Below are 21,668 nucleotides of genomic sequence, written 5' to 3' on the forward strand. Positions count from 1 at the left end.
TCGACCATGTTTATCAGGTCCCGCGGGGGCCGATGTGAGCAGAGCGGTACATTGATACCGGTTCGTTCCTCCCAGTTCCTTCTCCCTGGAAGTGTCCCAGATATTCCTCGGTTGATGCGATTTAGTTCCACGGTGTCGGTGACATAGTTTCCACCAGCTCGCCTGTGTGCGTCGCATACGACTTCGATGTCTTTGGCCTTTTGGCGACGCACTCGTAAAGAGCCACTGCGGAAAATCCCACTGAATGTTGCAACTTGCTGCTCGGTGACCCGTCGATGCTCCATTCCAACCAGTCGACGTCATACGATCGATATCGCAGAGCCAAAACTGATTATCGGATCGGTTTTGCTGGGGTGTGCGATAGCTAGAAAATCATACTCTTCCTTCAAACTCATTGTTATTACATTGAAGTTAGTTCCATTTGTGACAGTACAAACATCCTGTATTGTTTCGAAATATACAACGACCAACCAGGTCTGCGTTCTTCGTGAGCAAGAGTTAAATAATATCAAAAGTGGCGGAACATTTCATAAAGCCCCTTTTTGTCGGTGTTGCTCTTAGGGTACATTTTCGAGATTCTGCGTCATCGCACAGTAGGTCGAGCTCTGGAATTGTGAGTCATAATTTTCAGCATCGCCGGAGTCGGATATGGAGTCAAATATTGTTGCTTCAGTTTTCTTTCAAACCGAACGAGCAGAGAAAGTTGGTCAATAACTTCTACATTACTACTTTCATCTGTATTATGTAAGTTGTTATTTACTCCATTAACTAATTAGTTCTACATCCAAAGCAAGAATACTGTAACGCTGCAAAAGTTCCAAGTCGTTTGGATTCAGTATGCACGAATGTTTGCAAAAGTTCTTCGGGCATTTATTACTTTTCTCCTCTGAAGCCATATATTGTCAGCCAAACTAATGTGTTACGACTTCGTTTCGTGTGTGGTTCTAAATTTCTCTTTGTTGCTCCCAAAAGTTTGCTCGGCGGTTGTGGAGCTTGCAGAATAGGTGCTATAAATCATCCACAACGCGATAAGTAGCTCTCACCATAACTGTTAGGAAACAGCATCCGAGGGCGTTTTTCATTTCATATTTTACTGCTATTGAATTTGACTTACCAGGCAGTACAGTAGTAGTTTTAAATTTTTGTATTTGCTAGCACTCGTTTTGTCATTTATTTTCTTAAAATTTGCTTTCATCTCATAAGCGGATGTTTAATGCCATTGCCGAAAAGAAAGTGTAACTAACTTCACGCTAGAGATTAATATTCTTCAATTTTTCTAATCCAAAATGATTAACTGAAGAGGCTTTTTGTAAAACAACTATATTTGATTTCCGCATTAAGATGATACCATTAACTTCGTACATCGTGGGAAACACTGGCGAAATAGGAACAAGCGAACTGGTTAGGCGCATTGGTCTGTCAGCCCATGCTTCCCATGCACTTGAGATGGCCAACTTGTGGTGCGTGGCCGCTTCTTCCAGACCAGGGCCAAAACCTCCGGTCAAAACATCGCCCCACCGACAGCATTTCAGATATCGAACAGCATCCCTCCTCAAGAGCGGTGCTGATCTCAAGGGCACACAAATAGCGGTATCGTTGCCACAGGGGTGGCCAAAGGCTTTAGAACAGGTTTCGAACCACCGTTCGTTGCATTCCGACGGTTCAGGTGCAACGATGCACTGACCTACCGTACACACGCAATACCCCACGCCACCACGCAAGGTGAAGATCAAGCCACCGCGCTATCACAGACGGCCACCTACGGGCTGTACTTTTGCCTACTCGCGCCCAAGCCAAAATGGTGTAACCGGTTCGAAAGTTTACTTAAAAACAAGTAACCCATCAACATACCTGCCAGTGGGAGAAAGAGGATCGAAGTTAAACAAGTTCCTGCGGTTTCCGGATATTCCGGAAACATTCCTGCTAGACTCCGATTTGCAATGGATTAGTGTGACCCCAATTGTGATAACCAATACTATTGCTTAGGCGAAATGTTTTACCAACTTTTAGTATTAGTGCCAAACGAAACTTGTCCGTTGCTTATTAGCCCAACCGTTCGTTGGTGGCGTTGTTCATCTTTTCGTCGAGGGTTAGTAAGGGTTGCAATTACCAGATGCATTACGCTGTCGGCGTTAAATGTCACGACGCGTATTAATCAAGCGCATAATTGAATCGTGGAATAAATTAAAACTAATTTGCGCCCGCTGCCCTAGAGGGATATTAAAATAAAAAAAACACTATCATAAACTGAACTATTATTTGGTTCAATATCGTAAACAGAGGTCTTAAACCAAACCGCAAAATAGCGTTACTAAACAATTAGCAAATGGGAGTGTTTGTGCAAAAATTACCACCTAGATTTCTCATCGGTATGATGTAAGTAATGCGTAACAAACATAACACTGAAAAAAAATTACCCATTATCAGGCAGGACGTGTAAATGACGGAGATATCATTACCATTTACTACACAATCACAATTTACACGAGCAGTCGGCGGAAACAGACGCTTTAATTGTTGCTCAAAATGGCTACCCCCTTTTGAACGGGGGCGGCAAGACACAGCTATGATCTTCATTTCACGGGTCAATTAAACCTGTCAGCAGACGATGCCGGGGCCCAAGGGATCACGGGGGGTGCGGCGGGAAAACGTTTACCTCTAAGTATGTGCACCTTGCGCGGTGTAAACATTGTGGTTACACGACACACGGGCTGAGAGTAAGCATTATTTCCCACCCGTCCGGTCGGAAAAGCGTGATGCCGACGAGCTGGAAACACGGAGTTTGTCAAAACCAACGGAGTCGAGGGTGAGAAGTAGACGAAAACAACGGGCAGCAAACATTCGAAAGATCTCCCCCCGAAAGCCAGTGAGCAGCCAGTGCAACTGAATATAATTGAATAAAATTGAATAAATTGATCGTCGGACGAAGGGTAGTCGGACAACGGTGGAGACGAGCGGGGAGCTGCGTCTTCCGTTTATGAGGCCGCACCGGGGTCGGTCGTGCTGAAAGGCCTACCTCTAATTTGTAAGGCGCATCGGCAGCGTGCTGTTCAGACTGTGCCAGACTTTAGGTTCGCCATTATTTTTTCACTTCTTCCAGCATTCACCCACGCGGCAGATTTTCCACCCACCCACCACAAATCGTTCACTTTCGTTTCCCATCAAGACCCCAGACGGGTAAGACGGGCCACTTAACACACTGCCCTGAAGACAACCCCAGAGACCGTGTACAGTCAATCTAGTTTCAGGGGTCTCTTCAGACCATTTTTACAGAAACGAAATTGATGCGCATCGTCTGCCCTGCTAACAGACCGGAAAACCATCTTCCGTTGGCACCTGGTGAGCACTGTTGTTACTCAGTAATAGGTGCTAATAGTGATTGCCTAACTAGCCTATCGATCATACCATGCGATATGCAAACTATTTATACAAAGAAGCAGTTAGTTTTAAATCAAAGTTAGATATTGGTTTAAGTTACATGGAAACTAAATTTAAGTTGATTCAAGTTAGTTAAATTAAGCCATTTAGTTCGGTGGCTAAAGAAAACAACAGATTAAAGGAAACATAAATGATTCATAAACATAATGAACATAATGAAACATTTCGTAAGACCATTTTGTGTATCGTTTGGCCAATTTATCAATCATGGAACGGAAAAAAATGCACGCTTTCTAAAACATCATTAAACAATACCGTTGGTATTAGTTTTGGCATACAAAAATACTATGATGCGCTGATGGCCGAGGGGCGCGCTCGGGATGGTGGCCTCATTTTAAAGTGTAACTTCCATTCAAACTAATCCGGTGCCGTTCCTGATTTCTTGGCGGTGGTTTGTAAATAGAGAGTTTATGCTTTTGGCTTCTATCAATTTTCAAGCCATTACTGGGAACACAAAACGAATGGCCTCTTGTTTATCACAAGTAAAACACTTGAATAGAAAATGGGTTAGTGCCAGATGCGGCGTACGCGTAGTACCGTGATTCTTTTTGACATGAATTCTAGCCGTCACTAATGCGGTGGCCCCGTAATCGAGCCGCAAAGAGAAAACTCCCGAGATCTTCTGCTTTCTGTTTAGATTTTTCATCGTTAACAGTTTGTTTTTTGCACAAAACCATTCTTTCGGCGTATCAGCCGTTACGCGGGGTTTTTCTTTCGAGGATATGCTCTAAATTTCTAAACTTTTATTAGTAGCGATGGCTGGAATCCGGGGGAGCGCAGCTGGCAAAACATCCGTGTTTCGCCCTCCACATGATGGACGCTGAACGAAAACAGACACAATGTGTCAGATTTTCTTCCGTTCGCCCTTTCCTGGCCGTGGTCCGCGCATATTGTCCGTGTCTAGTAGTGGACGTAATGCGATGTTTTTAGATTTAGTGGTTTTCACATCTATCAAAAAAATCCAATCTTCGTCAGAAACACAACAGTACGGTTCCGGTTGGCAAGTTGGTTCGCAAACGTCTTACGGCCAAAAACGGCGTATCTTCTCTCTGATCGAATCATGAAACAACTGTGCTCAGAAGAGGCTCAGAAAGAGCACACTGTTCGAAGAGATGATTTAAGAAACGGAACGATGAGCAATAGCGTCTCGACAACTAACGTCGAACGAGTCCTCAAGCCCCAATTAATACCAATTCGGTGATAATTGAAGGCAATTGCCTTCACAAAGTATCTTGGTGCATATTCTGTCTGGCGGCCACCGGGCAATGGGTGGGCCATCGACGACCAATACAAACGGCGAAGAAATGTTGTGGATGCTTGTACTTGTTTGAGTAACAAACTTTAATTGGTTTACTTTAATAACATTGAGACAGTCTATTATTTGTGTATTGTTTCACTAAAATGGTAATAAATACATGTCTTGTTACTTCCTAAACATCATGAAAAACGTTTAAAAATGTGGCAGCATGAAAAGTTAGCGTCCAGCATGTAAATTATGATAGACTGTAAATTATTTGTAATGATAATGTACGGGAACTTGTTAATTGTATTGTTACAAGTTTCGCCCCTAAAAGCATCGTCCGGTTTCTTACTTTGTAAGCACCCCGAAAATCACGCAGGTTTTTGTTTATTTATTCTGTCAGCTCCCTTTTTGGCTCTAAACACACACTGTTCTCCTTCGCCTTCGCTATCATTTTGGTCATCATCCAAGCCGACTCAACACTCGGACTTGAGGCTTCTGGTGGGGCCAACTACAAACTCAAACGCAGTCTCAAAAACATCAAACCGCGGGGATTTGCGCACCGGGGAAGGAACGGTTGGGAATGTCTTAAGAAACCGGTTGAAGGAATAGACACAAAAAACGCAGTACAAACATTAGCAAACCACGCTGAAGGGGCTGAAAACGGTCACAATTCGGAGTGGCGCCAAACGACTAGAGCGGCGGCGCAGTGTTTGTGCGTTCGCAATAGCTCCACCTTCGCCACCTTAGTACCGTACCAGTGACCTAAAATTGGCGACGAGACGTACATTCTTGCAACACGTGTTCATTGTTGATCCGCGCGACAACCAAAAACTCCTATACCTGGTGGCCGACAACAATGCGTCAGAAAATTAAGCTTTTTCCGTTCGTAAAAGAGAACCGTGGACCTGCAAGACTTTATGCGCTTCGATCATGCTTCTTATCTTACGGCCATCACTGTGTCTTTGGCGTGTTCCGTTGCGCGCGCAGCAAAAATAAAAATGATCGTGCGCGAAAGGGAACTCGTTTTTTCTAACACACCAGCGCGAACGCGCCAGTGTTGGTGGAGGTTAATTGATTTGACGCCTCCCCCGAGGGGGGTTTGCTTCGGTGGTCGTTTGACAGTTTGATGACGTGACTTGTTTTGTTTCGAATTAGAGGACACGATTGTGGCACCCCGTACACCACGGACAGCTGTTCGCGCTTACGGCGCAGAACCCAATATCATTCGCATCTCTTTTGGTACCATGGCCAAACCTTATGCTTTCTGAGGTCCGCGCTTCCGCGATGCAATCCAATGTGTGTGTGGTTCCGTGTGTGAGAGGAAAATGTCAACGCCCAAGTAAGTGCGCGAAGAGCATCCTCCGGGGCGCATGAATAATTTACAACAAGTCGCTCGTCAGCTGGTGAAAGTGTCGAAAGACGACTGCTGCTGAGTAACGTCGCCCTGCAAACACGCGGTAAGCGTGGTAATCACTTCTTTGATTACCCAACGACACTACCCGAAGAGAATCGGACCGTGTGTGGTGTTGCTGAAATATTATACTTCCTTCCGATATTATTTTATTTTAAAAAAATGTCTTACTCATTTGAAATAAAAAATGACTATTTTACTGTTATTACAAATGATTGTACTTTACATGCGAAAGTTTCAGTTAATCTCCGCGTCTCTAGATTTGGCGCACGTACCCTATTATTCTGTTTTTAGAAACTATTTCATCAGACAAGAGTTACTACAATTTAACATCGAACAGATTGTTCAGTGAGAGAACAAGTCAAGTACGTTTGGACACAACCTGCACTGGATTTTTTACTGTGTCACAAATAATCACACTAACCAAATTAAATCAACAATGTTTGAAATATCCCTCCTAATCGACCTCAGTTAATGTCTAAACCAAGTGGGCTACACAATGGGCTACACAGGACAAACAGGCAACGTCTACTTTGTTGCCCCACATTATGTACATCCGAGCCACACGACAATCGCCCGATCTGGCATGATCAAGAGAGCGTTTAACAACATTAGATGTGCCATTCCTTGCCGAGGCAGACCGAACGTTTACGCTGAGAATATTTTCGCAATGACACCACGTCCTATTTAAACAGTCCTGATCCACACACACACACTCTGACGATGTAGATGTTGTGCGCTAAAGAATTTTCCTCAACGATGACGTTTTTAACTTGTTCATTGTTTATTTTGGACACCGGCTTCAATATTTTGTCACCACGTACAATGTAAAATTTATTCAGTTTTTAGTAATTGTAGTGCTAAAAATTGGCTAAAAATGATCAAACACAACAGCACCACCGAACTCGTTTGGAGCGTATTGCTACATCTGCCTCGGCACCAAATCCTGAATCTCCCATCTTCAACAGTCTTCCGATTGCCTGCCAGGTCGATGTTTGAGCCAGAGCCAGTCTGTGACCTAATTTTAGGGCTTTAAACTAATTTCTTACTACACCGCCACCGGTCTTCTCGCGTGCTTCCCCCTCGTGAATTAGTACACAGCACTCACATGTCACACATGGTCGTCGGCCTTAGGAAAAGGAAAAACCGAAATGACGAAATGATTTCCAATATCGGCGGAATATCTCTGGTGTCGGACCCAAAAATAGGTCGGACTCAGATAGTGTACGATGCGTTTCAGTACCACCTTCAGCTGTTTACACGAAAATGTAGTTTACTAATCCATTGGAACCGAACTATGCCCGCAAAAGTAAAGATAACGTTTCAACGGATTGAGCAAACCCTACCGTGTTACTCACATGGCTAAACTGGGTGGCGATTTTGGTGTGCTCCTCCTGGTACTGCTTCCGAACGCGGCGCTTCTCCTGGTAAAGGCTGGCCAGCTTCTCGTGGCATACCGTTTCCAGCTGCTCTGCGTTGGTCCGAATTTGTTTGGCCGTGTGCTCTAGTTCCTCCATAAAGCTGCGCCACGCGCGCATTACATGGCTTCCTGTAGGCATGAGAATGAATGATACCAAGTTAACATAATCTAATGTATTCGACACCATTGACTCGCGCGGAAACAATAGACGCCCTTGATGAGCTGAGCAAAGTCTAACCACGCTTGCTTCGCGGGTAATTTGGAGTCAGAAATTTGATCATGAACTTTGTGTTTTTTTTGTGAATTTGTTATTTGCTTTGTTTGGGGAGTATAATTAGATGTCATCATAGGTGCTTCATGGGTTAGGAACCGCCCTAACCCATGGTTCACTTTCAAAAATGTATTTCGAAAATAACTCCTAAACTTTGCATTCCATTCTATAAACAAATATCAATCCTGTTTTAATTTGTATTTGCCATTTGTTACGATTGAACAATATAAAACATTGTGTTTTGGTATTCTACTCTTCCTTTTGACGTTTCGCGATTCGCTTACCAAATTTAAGGATTAAGACTACATCGAGGCGCGCCTGCATCGTATGAATTGCAACCTAAAACTGAACTAAAAAGAAACAGCTTTGCCGCCCGTGGTTGGAAACCAACACAACACTGGTTTAGCAATATTTTAGCATATTTCATTACGGATTCATAGCATAGTGTACGCGACAAACACGATGATTCTTGTCTATGCTGTAAATAATTGAGAAACCTTCAAACAATTTATGCACGCGAATGGGTCATTCCGTCCACTCGAATTATTCCTTTATTTTTAGTTGCAATCAAATATCCATATGCTAGCGGGCCTAGCGCATACAAAAATATCAAATTTGATGATAGTATTCGTGAACTTGCAAAGCCTGAGCACGTTAGAAAAACCTTGAAAGTGCAATCAAGCTTAGCTTTTGAAAAGCTTCACCGGCATGAAAACCAGAGGCACCTTTGCTTTAAATGTTTAAAGGATTTTTTAACAAATAGCATTTAACTGTTTATCTGCTTGCATATATTTTCATATTGTTAGGAGTTTTTGAATGCGACCGAAAGGAAGGGAAATTGAAGCACATCTCGGAATCACTGTCTTCCGACGCCGGTCGAGGATGTTTTTTTAATCTTAGAAGAACGGACGGGGACTGTACTTCTGCTAGAGGGTGGTTAATGAATAGCAATAAAAGAAATTCGACGAAGTCCGCACAATAGCAATCGGACAATTACATTCAAACGTGAATTCTCCCATGACTTTGGGTCCACGCCAGAATGGAAAACGGAGCACGGCAAACGGAAACGGGCGATCAATGAAAACGATTTAAAATAAATTCCATCGATTTCGGGTGGTGCGTGATTATGGCCATAAACAAATGCTGCAAAAATAAGCACACGAAGATAGGTTCCGGGCCGTGAGAGAGAAACTGAACTCGCCACTAAACGGAAAACGAATGATTGCGCTCGATGAAAATACCAACGTATAGCAAATAATGCGTTTCGTGAGACCTTTGTTCCGATGGTGGTATACGACTCAATTTTATAGCTGCTTTTCCGGTTTCACACATAATACGCATTTTATAACTCTCGTTGGGAAACAGTCTTGGTACGTAAAAACTTTCCTTGTGGCTTTGTTTTTCTATAAAAATTGAAATCTATTTACTGAGCATTAGCAACAAACAAAATCGAAAACATTTCACGTCATAGTTATTCAAGCAAGAAAATTACTGTGGAACTTACACAATGGTGTTATATCCAAGGCAAGCAAACCTTTGCCAACGCCACCGAGTCCACAAAATCTAACCAACTTCGGTTCCAAAACTAGCGTCGATGTAAAACAGATGCTGTTCCACTTACCTTGCAGATCATCGGAGCGGTCAATCTTCAACCCTTGCTGTGTGACGGCCGCCAGGGAGACGGCGTACTCTCGATCGCACTTTGCCTTTTGCGCCAAACACCGTTTCATCGTTTCCAGCAGCTTCAGTTCCGCTTCCTGCCGATTGAGCAGCGCATCGTGCGCCGCTCGGCCTTGTAGAGCGGACGAGAAGCCCATGGCTCGGTAGGGACCGCAACCGACGATCCCGGTCGGCGATGCACTATGCACTATGCACCACGAGTTGCGTTCGCGGTTACACCAACCGTCCGATTGAGCAGATCAACTGCTATTACTTTCGTTAGTCGTGTCTACACACACTTTTCGATGCCACACGATCACTCTGTAATTGACATCACGGATTTACATTACAAGCGCACTTAAATAGCACAGTATCACATTCTTCTGCAGTAAAAAACAGTTTTAGACATAAACGAACAAATAAGATGGGTTAAACCTTAAATTGAAAACTATTGAACTATTGAAAAATAAAACTAAGGCGATCAACGAATGCTTCTAAAAAATCCTAACTATCGACAAACGAGAAAATATGTTGGCCAATTGCGTTTGACTACCTTGTAGTCGCAGGAACTTTTGCACAAGGAGTCTAACTTTTAAACCAATTGATGTTCAGGTGTTTCCGCCTTTTAAGAATCGTTCTTCGTTGGAAGTGTAGACGCTAAAAATAGAGAACAAGAAAAACGTTTTAATATTCGAACAAAACGGTGGCCGTAGGATGAAATGTGCGGTAGGAAAACCTTGGGACGACAAGAAAATTTCACCGCTTATAGATATTACAACATATTTTTATGAAGTGAAAGGCATGACCAATTTATTGTTTATTTTGAAGCTTTTTATGCTAAGATTTTATTGGGAAAGAAAACTTCAAATAAGTACAAGTTCATATATTGTTACAACAGGTTTTCTACATTTTATTTCTCTTCAGCATAATACACACTAAACGGTTGACAGACATCATGTTCCTTTATACAAAAATGTTTTTCAGCCGTTCGTGTTTTTCTTCTAGATCAACCTGCATCACGAGACTTCACTTTTCTGATTCATCGTACATCCGAATGTTGTGCGCAACGATTTGAACTAGCGGATTATCCTATATTGTAGTCGGCTTTCTACGACTTAGGTCTGGTCGTCCGTTTCCGAGTCATGATCCTGAATCCAATCAAAGTCATGAACGCCATTCTGAGACTGGTATCGGTTCAATAAATCTTGAAGATTGTTTCGCAGGAAACTGTAGTTGGGTTCGGTAGTGTAACGTAACTTGCAGCAGTAGTCCATGTGGTTGAAGATCTCGGTTGGCAGATTCTTACAAAGAATTTCGGGTGTTGAAGACAGTTTTTTCTGGTAAACCTTTTCGAATTTCTCCGCCTTCGAAAAAACCCTCATGTGCTGCCAAGGCAGAGATCCCCGAATGAAACTCACAAGAATGTATCCGAGTGACAAGAGGTCGTCTCGACGGCTCAACTCTCGTCCTTGGTGTGCATGAATCGACGCATAGCGAATACTGCCGACGAAAGATCCGACATGTTGCTTCGGGATGTGCCGCCTTCGGGAGGGGTCCCAAAAAGGCTTAGCCAAACCATAATCAATCAGGTGAACGATGTGGTGCTTACCATTGCAGCCCATTACAAAGTTTTGCGGCTTAATATCTCGATGCACATAGCCGTACTGGTGAAGTAGCTCTATTCTGTCGATCATTTGTATGCCCAGCTGTAGAGTGGTAGAGAGCGAAAATCGTCTGCCGCATGTCTGCAACAGTGAACCCAAGCAATCTCCGAGCAGCTCCATGATCAGTATCTGTCGATTTTTATACATCTCGCAGAGATAAACTTGGGCGATTCCTTGCTGGCCCTGTAGCATCTGATAAAGATTGTACTCTTGAAAAATCGTTTCCGTCGCCGTGGGTTTAGACTCCATTTTAATGGCCACCTTGACACCGGTTGCGATATCTTCTGCACGATACACGTCGCCAAATGTGCCACATCCTAGCTTGAACTCGATGCGGTACTTCTTCAACACTAGTTTACCCTCCTGAAGGCTTCGGCCATTGTTTTGCGTTCGCACAACGCTTTGCATCATGGCGTTTGAATACCGATTTCACAGCAAACGCAATGCTTCGAACCAGCGGTACAGCTGTCAAAATACTGAAGTAAAACACGTCGTAAAAAACGGTCTCTGTGTTGAGCAGTACAATAGTAGTAGGTTTCGAATGCGAACTTAAACCAAATAAACCGATATTGTCTTATGAATATTGTTTCTTGACAGGAGCTTTCGTTTTATTTTAGTGTATTGTCCGAATGTTGGTACCACTTTCGATCGATTTCGATCATACGCAGCATCGCACTGCGGCGGAGAACCTAGACTCCAAAGGTTCTCGACGACTTGATGTAACGCTTGTAACGCCAATAACGTCAAGCCGGAAGCAGAAGATATTTTTGAGATGACAGTTTAAAATTTGGTAACGACGAGATTTTGAATTGATTTTTTTTTATTCTTAAATTTGTTTAATCTCTTAATTATATGCATAATATTTTGATGAACTACATTAAGTTCCACGCGTTATTCAATTGTTTAATTAATTTAACCGCCGAACTTAAACGAGAGGCGTAATTAATGTCTGTCAGAACTAGTTGCCAAATGATGTTGTTCTAACATCTCTTCATTATTCTCATTTTCACCAATTATTTTTCTTAGGTCAACACCATAAGGATCACGTTTAATTAGGAAGCTTATGAGCTGTGTACAACATAAATGATCGCGAATTTGATTCGTGTGAAACTAAGTAAAACTGTTTTATACATACTATTCAACAAAGCTCTGGTTATTGAACATTTGACTGTTATTATTAATCAAACAGACAAGCTTACGTTTGAGCACCGGCTACTCGGCTACTCGGCTACTGTATTTTCCGCCGGATTCAATATTGTTTTTGAGTAACTGCCGATAACTCAAAGCAAGAACATCAAAGTAAGTTTTCTTCTGGATCTATATTTCCATACCAGGCAAGAAAACATGTTCAGGTGGATATAATCGATCATCAATAAAGTCAATGCACGGTAAATGGATAAAGTGGACACGCATAATAATACAACACATCTCACTCAAACTAGTTCGTACATGAATACGAATTAACGAAAGGAAGCAACCTGTAATTAGGGTTGCATCCATCTTGACTTGGTACATAAATTTAATGTTCAGCATTGTGCGTAAGTTTAAGTAAAAAAAAAATATATTGTCTTTACACAGATCAGATGTTCTGAGAAAGTACCCAAATTATACTTCTAGAGTTCGTAGTTCTGTTAAAAAAAAAACTTTAAAACTTAAGCTTATTCAAGTATAAGTTTCGCAGCTTCATTTTAGATCCATGTTAATGAAAACAATCAATTCTATCAAACACAACAACCTTCAACAATGAAAAGCTTTGCCGTAACCCACACCTATCGCTGGATTGGTGCAAATCAATTCTGATGCGTATCAGTTTTCGTGTTAATTTCGCATCGTAAATTCTTTAATCACCGCAAGAGATAAAATAGAACCTGAATCCGATTGGTTTAACTGTTTTCTCGAAAAGCAGTGTTGCTATGCTCTTTTCTGTTCCCGTTATTGTCCCTTTGCAATGTAATGAAACTATGTGATTAATTGACAGTGCTTCGGAAGCGTACATAAATGTACATAACAAACCCCCCTATTATGGTTCTCGAACGGAAATTCTACCGTTCGAGTGAACACAACAAGAGAGAAAGCCGAATACAGCAAGAGAGAGGACAGAAAGAGAAAGCTATAGCAAAATGAACTCAAAATGAACGGAATGAACGTTCGAGGACTCGAATCGAGTTCTATGATAGGGGGGAAAGTCTGGTACATGCTTAAAATGGTAATACGTGCAAAGTTCTGTGCAAATGAGTAAAAACGACATACAGCTTCAGTTGCGGCTGCTAGTTATTTGCTTTTCCTTTCTAGGCTACGCAATAATTGCATACTATTATTACTTTAGTGACATTAAAACCGGCACCAATCGAGGCTTTCGAGGAGCAGGCGGATCTGTTACCTGATCTTCTTCTGGCCGTTCCGGTTTTACTCGTCATTTTCGAACCCATCATTGGTATCGTGTCGCAAACATGATGCTATAAAGCAGAAGCTGGCGATGCTCGGGGAGCGTGTTTTCAACTCACACATCTACTTTAAAGAGGCGATCCAGTATAGACGAATGAAGTTGAAATAAAGAAAAATAAAAACCATAACGAACACATAAAACATGTTCTGTGAAGAATGAGAATAAAGCGTGTTTGCTCACATCATGTATCATCGGTGCGCAAGAAAAAGGTACGCTAGGAACACGAGGTACGTTGAAAGCCAGAAACAAGAATCATTACTAGCGCACAGCTTCCGGCAAGTGATCTACTATATTTTCTATTGCTATCAATTGACCAAAATGAAAATGAAAAATAATGCGTCCAAATAATCATTCAATGGACGCAACAAACGTTCATAGCAAAGTAATCGGTGTTCACCATCTTAGAAATGGTGATGTAAAATGTGCTTCTAGTAAAATGGTTTAATACCTCATTTATTTGTTGCTCTTTAATGAAAATTTTCCATTTCACTTCCTTTTTATCAGTTAAATTAAACTCACTTTGAGCTGGACGGTAATGCTGCCAAGATCATCATCTTCTTTGCTTTAAAAGCCCATCTTCGCCATGGATGAGCAAAAAAGTCAATGCACGACGAAGTAGACACAACAGAAGCCATCAAACCATTCAACGCACACTGTTGAGCTCTCGAACACGCTTAGCCACTGACGTATACTAGGTCTATACGTTGAGAATCGGAGTTTTAAAAAGATTGCTGTACTTGCCGATTGGGACTTCCCAATTTTGCGGTTCATTCATCATTACCTTGTTTTGATATCAGGTAAATGAGTTCAGGTCGAAAAATAAATTATTTCGGTGTGCAACCCATTATTTAAAGGGTTAAAGTACGTCAACTTTTGTGCCTGAAAATGACGTTTTGCGGGGATTATTATTTTTCTGCCCCTGTTGAAGAAAACTGCTTCGGAATCGCACCAAATGCTTGTCGGGACTTGTGTTTGGAAGATCACAGTGCTTTGAGTGGTTTAAAACATTTCAAAATGGCGATTTTGACTTTACAAAAAAAAGCCTTAAAGGACTCCAAAAAACGAACTTTCTGGTGGGACAGAAAGTTGTGGTGTTTCACAAGCTCCTAAAATCTGATGCAAACGTTAATTCCGATCGCTACTGACAACAAATGATCAATTTGAACCATGCATTGATCGAAAAACGACCAAAATGCAATTCTAGGGGGTTTCGATGGGGGCGCCTGGTGGCCCGTGGAATCAAGCACTAGGCCCCCAAAAAAGCAAAAATGTTTCAGGATACTATCAAATCCCTTGGATAGGAGTTGCTATCCCTCCCCGCGTTATTCACCAGACTTGGTTCTTTCCGAATATCATTCATTTTCCTCGATAGGACACGTATTGGCTGAGCAGCTTTTCGTTTTTCTACGAGGAAGTCGAAATTGGATGACTAATTAGTTTACTTAAAAAGTCGAAGAATTCTTTCGTCTGGGAATCCATGATTAAGCAGAGAGATAGAAGAAATGTATAGCTAGCGATTGCACATACTTCGAATTAAATAGAAAGTTGCATAAAAATCTTATAAACAAATTGTTGTGTGCTAACAAACTACGATTCTCAACGTATAGACCTAGTACTTGCTATATAGTTAACAAACATTTCATTTTTCGTCTACAGCTAGAACAAATTTAACGATAGATTTTATAATTGATTGCATATTGTACAGAAGCCTAATCAATAAAGACTCTCTGACGGCTACTAATTGCGTTATGTAAAACTGATTCAAAGAAAAGTGAACAGCTTCATGAACAGAAAAAGATGAATGCATTACAACCCAAACTGATGCTTCGATATAAGAAGTGTTCCTTTTAACGATTTACCGATGCGGGGAAACCCGTTACAACTAGCAGCACGTGAAGAAAAAGATGCTGCAAACCGGACCTGGGGTACGACCAGACTGGTTTCGAGGAGCTCGTAAGGGCAACTAAACAAACTTTGGTCGAGAACAAGATCGCAAGAGAAGACAAAGCATACATTTATCGCACGATGCGGCCCTGCATCGTGTTTTGCTGTAGCAGGTCGGTAAGATGTATTAAAGCGAGCGTTATTTTTTAACTATTTATATCCATAAAACAAGTCTCACAACATTTCTAATAGAATAAACACTTAAGGCAATACGATGTATAAAGAGGAAAAACCTAATCACAAAATCAAATGAAATTAAAAAACAACTAGTCAATATGCACAATGATTACGTGTTCGTTCGCTTTATTTTGTTTTATCCGCTTTAATTTATATCATGCAAGGAAAGTAATGAATTGATATGGGTTTCTGGGTTAGGTGACAACAACATTGAACAGAAAAAACTATCTGGAAACACAGGCACAAAGTTAGACACTTGATGCAATCGACCAGACCCGCTATCGAAGGACCTAGTCTAGTCTAATTATGAGAACAGGAAAACAAGGGTTTCAACAATGAGTTACTATCATCACAGACATGGTAAGTCATAGACACGAGCTAGTTTCGCCTAAAATTTACGCATTTTTTTAATTTAATTGATTTATACTCTATTTTATCTCCCATCCTGATGAAGAAAGCTGACACTTATTGCGACAAGTTGATGCAATGAAGCACGCCAAGTATAAGGGACAGAGAGTCGCGATATCGCTCACGTCTGACATGTTTGAAAACAAATAAAACCAAGAACTTATTTTCGGCAACTTACGTGTACTTTTGCCTGTTCTACCTATTCTAGTTTAAGTCGAATAACCTGTGACAACCGATCAAGTGGCACATTGTCCAACATTTCTCTCAATCCACAACTTTCGCCACCTTTCTCAAGCATTGCAAGGGTGAAAAACAATCCTCTCATTCGCTGAACTCAATGAACACAAAACTGGTCCTCGCAGACACGACAGTCAGAGACATCAAAGTTGTGGTCAACACCACTACCGAACACTAAACACATCGTGCATAGCGGCCTACCAGACGGTGCACCGTGTAGGTGCATGTGGGGATGGCACGGACGGTCGTCTTCCAAGAATTTCTTTCTTATTTTTAGATTGCCGAACACGAGACCGAGCGCCACCGCCAAGATAGCATATCCAGTCAACATTGGCTCCAAGTGCATCTGCTGACTGTGGCAGAAATGTTAAAGCAGTTCACAAAAATTTCACGGTTGAAACATGTGATTGTTGCGAATAGCGTATTCTTGCGCGAGGCGTAAGAACTACGAACATAATATTTCATGGACGTACGTATAATGCTACAAGTTGAGATGTTTTATGCTTTAAATTTGATAGATTTATAAAAAGGTAATGGTGAAACGTTTAACTCAGTTGTTTATGAGAGAAATTTGAGAACCAGAAATTTTCAAACATCAATCGGTTCGAGAAAATGAACGGACGATTCTCCCAGTGCCAATCCTCAAAGACTTATTCATAATCACATTGTCATTGGATAAAATCATTTCAGACACACCAGACCAAATATGTTATTGATTAAGCCTCGTTTAAGATCGCCTTTTGCCTTATCCTATCGTGTCTTTTGGCTTGTGTTCGAAGTGCTCAATCATTGTTGTTTTGCAGCATGCAGTAGAACACGCCAGGATCGAACGTTCCGGATTGGTGAGAAACAAAAACAGTGCAACAACAGCAACAGCACACGACCAGCACGGCCAACGCGATCAGGTTTTCGACCGCACCGCACCCTTCTTCTTCACCAATACATTCGCACAGTCGCACTCACACACTCGCACTCGCGGAACACAAATATCATCGCACCTGACAACGAAAACCTGTTTTGTTTTGCGCTTTCTTCTTCATTCCGGCTGTTCTCCTCATTTCGGTGTGTTAACTTTGCATATTGCTTGGTTCGTTGTCCCGTTCATCTCTAGCCCGTTCATGCCATTCATCCTTTATGTGCGTGCGAACATCCGTATCCTCGTTTTGTTGTTATTGTCTCTTGCCACAACCAACTCCGGCCCTGTCTACGTTCATTCATCGGTGTGATTTAATAGTTTCACGTTCATTACGTTTGTAAAAATTGTGTGGAATATGGTAAGGTGCGAATAGTGTTAAAAATAAATGAACAAACTTTCCCGGACCTCCCAAGAGTTAAACTTTCAATATACCACCTAAGGATATATAAGACCTTACCTTATCAAAGGATGGCTGGGAACATTTGCCAAGTCTCTTTCCAGGCAGTGTAGCACCCTGTTTCGTGAGTACGATCTGTTGCTGGATGTGTCCGCCGAAAGCCCGTCTTAACGTTAGTCACTAGCAACCGATTGAATCGAAAACAAAAACTCTCTGTCACCACCGTCGGTTGTTTATTTTCACTTTTTAAATATATTTGCCCCACCGCCGTACCCACATCATCAAAGAGCATTCCCACATGCCTGTCCTAGATTAGATACCAGCGCATGAGCTGGAGTTGTGAGCAGCAAGGAAACGATTAAAACACGGACACTGGACTGGCGGACTGGCGGACTGGCGAGAAGGCTACCGGCAAGCCTGCCCTCCGCCACCTCACCAAAAACACTCTGGGTAACAAACTTTTTGCGAATGAACCTCGGCCGGAATGAACACAAACTCGACGGATCGACACGGATGCCGCGGGATAAAAGTCGGGAACAGAGACTCACGATTGCGCTGCCACCAAAAAAGAAAGCTCGCCAGAAGTTGATTGTGGCCGGCAGGCTTACCCAGCTTGTCACAACGAAAGGCCACCAGGAGGTATAAATAACATAACTTACGCACGCACGCACGCGAGTTTTCGGTAAAAAGTAAAGTGCCCACGCACTGCGAACGGGTTAACAAATTACATCCGAACGTCTGCGCGCCACGAGGAGTTCAGTTCGTGTGTTCGTTTTCATCGTAACTTGGATCGTGTCCATCGTTTAGTGAGAGAGCCACGAAAAGATCACTATAGCCGAATGTAGAGCGGCAGAGCGGTTGTGAGAGCGAGCTTCGCAAGAAGCCGCGCGAGACCAATAGTGGGAAAAGTTGAATGAAAGTACATGGTCTGTTAAAAAATTATCGCGGCATTTGAATTTCCCCGGTCTACGTATATTCGATTGTCGATGTTCTGTGGCGTTATGGACGCATTCGAACTGTTGACTGTGGTTTATGGTGAAGCGACTGTGGTTTATGGTGTGGTTAACACTGTGGTTTATGGTGTAAGGATTCGGTGGTTGAAGAAGTTCTCAGAGGACCTCAGAGAAGATGTGAACGCCAAATCGAAAGTCGAACCATCCGCGGAAATTCAAATATCGCGAAAAATGTTGAACAGACCACGTATCAACCGATCAAGGCACTTCGGGACCGGTTTTGCTCTCATGCAAACAAAACCCGAACCACCAGCGGTGAGAGTGCGAGAGATAAAACCGGTTGCGAGCGAACGCGGTTCTCGGTGTAGGACGATCCAAACGGAATTGCAGGATAAATCCACTAAGGTAAACTAAGGTAAACTAAGGTAGTAAGGTTAAAAAGTATGCATTGATTTCCCACTCGTCTAAAAGGGTTATCCGTCTGCGCTGCACCGATTCATCCGTTTTTGTTGGTTGAAATGTTGCTCCCAATACAGTCGATTCTTTGGGTTGTTCTAAAGACCGGTCAATTTCCAAACTTTAAAATGTTGCTCAACTCAACAGGAAGCTCAAGGCAACTGTTGCCACTGATAGAAGGTCAATTGCCATCGATGGTGTAGGCGCTTTTTTTGTAAAATTTCCTAACAATGAGAGAACATTTAAAATCAACTTACTTAAAATGTGATTTGAGCAAATGTAGTGTGGTCAGTCGTCCGTTTTGGATACGTTAAAGAAAAACTTCGTTGATATAATGCTGTCAATGAAATTATTTAGTTTAGTTTTTCATTTCCCTGCCGAGCAAAGATGTCGTTTATCGTACCATGTTGAAAATGTCCTGAATCGATAAAATCAAAACAGATTTGCCCGGTATAATTCGGATGATGGAGCAATCTTGAAGCACGATAATGACTTTACTTGTTCATTACTATTGTTAATTTATTATAGGCTGTAATAAGTGTATGTATATAAAGTGTTTGCAATATGTATAAGTATATCTATACGTTTCTGCTAAATATGTATACATTTCGATTTCATTATCGATAAACAAATACTTATCGTGTGGTTCCATCGTTTCATGCGTCTTTTGTTCAAACCGTCCTCGTTTTTGTCCTAGTAAGCAATATTGATCAACTACGAACGAAGTTGTCTAGATCATGTGCAAATATGTCTACGTGGTGGTATGACTTGATCGACCAATCTGCACAAAACGGTTGAAGATTTGAAAAAAATGAAAATATGTTAATCCAGTGGGTCACGAATCATTCAATGTATCCGTATGTTAAAAGTGCATCTGGAGACATTATGTATCCCTTTGGCATTGCTAGTACCCTGAATGTTCCATTTCCCCCTTGGGGCCTTCAGAAAAGTTAGAAAACAACACTTGCTATCAGAAAACAAAACAGAAAAAATGGAAATTGCGCACTATTCCTATGACTGATGTTATTGCGAATGTTGAGTAATATTGTTGATTTGCTCATTTATCTGCCGGTATTGGTAATATTGGTCGATTGGTTGTTTTTTGAAATCCTGTAATTGCCTGGGCAGAAGTCAATTTAGTCAATTCATACAAATCGTGAGATGTTTTTGTGGCACATCTTTCTCGATTTCCTTTACCAGTCCCAAAACTCAACGTAGAAAAGCATAACTTGCTCTCTATGCTACGGGTGTATAGGACCGCCTGTTTCTGTAAGCATTCTAAATCCACTAGGCTAGGTATGGTTCCTTATTACGCTGACTCCCTGGTCATTGTATCGCGTTCACAATAGTATTTATTCATTGATTTTCATCTCTCCTTATAACGAACAGTTTATGCAGGGTACTACTACATCTAGTACTACACAATCCGTTAAACATTACCTCTCCAATATTTATTCTTTATACAACGCCAGCACCTGCTTCGCACATAATCTATTGGTTGCTATGCAGTTCACATTTTAAAACACACTTCACTAATTCCATTTACTAATTGCAGTTAGTGTCTTTTGTGAGTATCGATTTCATATGCTCCGCAGCAACATAGGAAAAAATAAGATCATTGACGGTTTATTGGAAAATAAACAAGTTTAACATTCTTTTTATTACGCTTTATGTGATGTTTCAACACAAAATTCATGTCTTCCATCATCGCATTGATTTTATTCCGTTTGTCTTTGAAGTTTTAGGTTTGTAATTTAACTTTGCCATTGTAACAGAGAAATCATTTTCTTAATTTTATGTTAATAACAACAGTGTCGTATTCATAAATACGGCCCAGTCCGTTCTTCTAAGATAAAAAAAAACAGTGCCGTATTCTTTTAACAAGAAAGAGTTTACTTAAATCCAAACAAATAACTGTGCTTGAAAAGCATTGTTATTCACATCGTACAGACTACATAACACCGACATGAAGGTTCTAGTTGTTCATGTTTAATATATTTTGCTTACATGCACAATGTCGCTTTACGTTTTACGGAGAATTTTGATGCTTTTGTCGATATTTCCTTTCCTTTGTCGATATATCCTTCTTTCTTTTTCTTAGGAGATGCTATTACTTTTTTGGGTTGCAATTCAATATCGGTATCCAATACATTTTGCTGTTATTGTAAAACAGGGGGGTTTGAATGCTCAGTGCATTTTTAAGTCATCGATATTTAATCCAGAGCTCGGAATCAGTGACAGTATTTTAAAACGGGAAGGAATTTACTAACATGTGATTCAAGAAAACTTGTTAAATACTTTAAAATGGCTTACTCATTCGCTCGTAAGCCAATTGAGTTTAGTTCGAGTTCAAGGAATTGATTGATATGTAAAAGCAAGTTAGTTTTATATGTAATCTTCAACATCAGTGTCACGAGGATTTGATTTTAAGTATAGCTTAGCTACTTTACGTTGGCTTTCTTTTAGGTGGTTTTCTGTAATTGGAACATTTCACAAAAGCTTTGCCGATGATCTTTTCGTAGCAAGTTTGATCATGTAGATTCGTACCACTGAAAACAATGTTACTACGTTATTCTGTCGGACAAGGTTCCAACATTTTTATTGATTTTTGAACACCAACTCTAATGG

General features: G+C 41.4%; 2 protein-coding genes across 2 annotated transcripts in view; both read right to left on the reverse strand.

Moving 5' to 3' along the window:
* LOC128275041 (tyrosine-protein kinase Fer) overlaps nt 1-18,395 on the reverse strand; it is a 36,337-nt gene extending 17,942 nt beyond the window's left edge. The window contains exons 1-3 of the mRNA XM_053013415.1: nt 18,291-18,395; nt 9,405-9,825; nt 7,451-7,641 (exon numbers count right to left, since the gene is read on the reverse strand). Of these exons, the coding sequence (XP_052869375.1) occupies nt 7,451-7,641; nt 9,405-9,600 (387 nt within the window). The 5' untranslated portion in view covers nt 9,601-9,825; nt 18,291-18,395. The remainder of the gene's footprint in view (nt 1-7,450; nt 7,642-9,404; nt 9,826-18,290) is intronic.
* On the reverse strand, nt 10,558-11,514 carry LOC128270307 (casein kinase I-like). Its single transcript, XM_053007709.1, has one exon. It carries the CDS (start codon nt 11,512-11,514, stop codon nt 10,558-10,560), a length of 957 nt encoding a protein of 318 aa, XP_052863669.1.
* Nucleotides 18,396-21,668: the final 3,273 nt, after the last annotated feature.

This window comes from Anopheles cruzii, chromosome 3 (assembly GCF_943734635.1).
Source record: "Anopheles cruzii chromosome 3, idAnoCruzAS_RS32_06, whole genome shotgun sequence".
NCBI classification, from domain to species: Eukaryota; Metazoa; Arthropoda; class Insecta; order Diptera; family Culicidae; genus Anopheles; species Anopheles cruzii.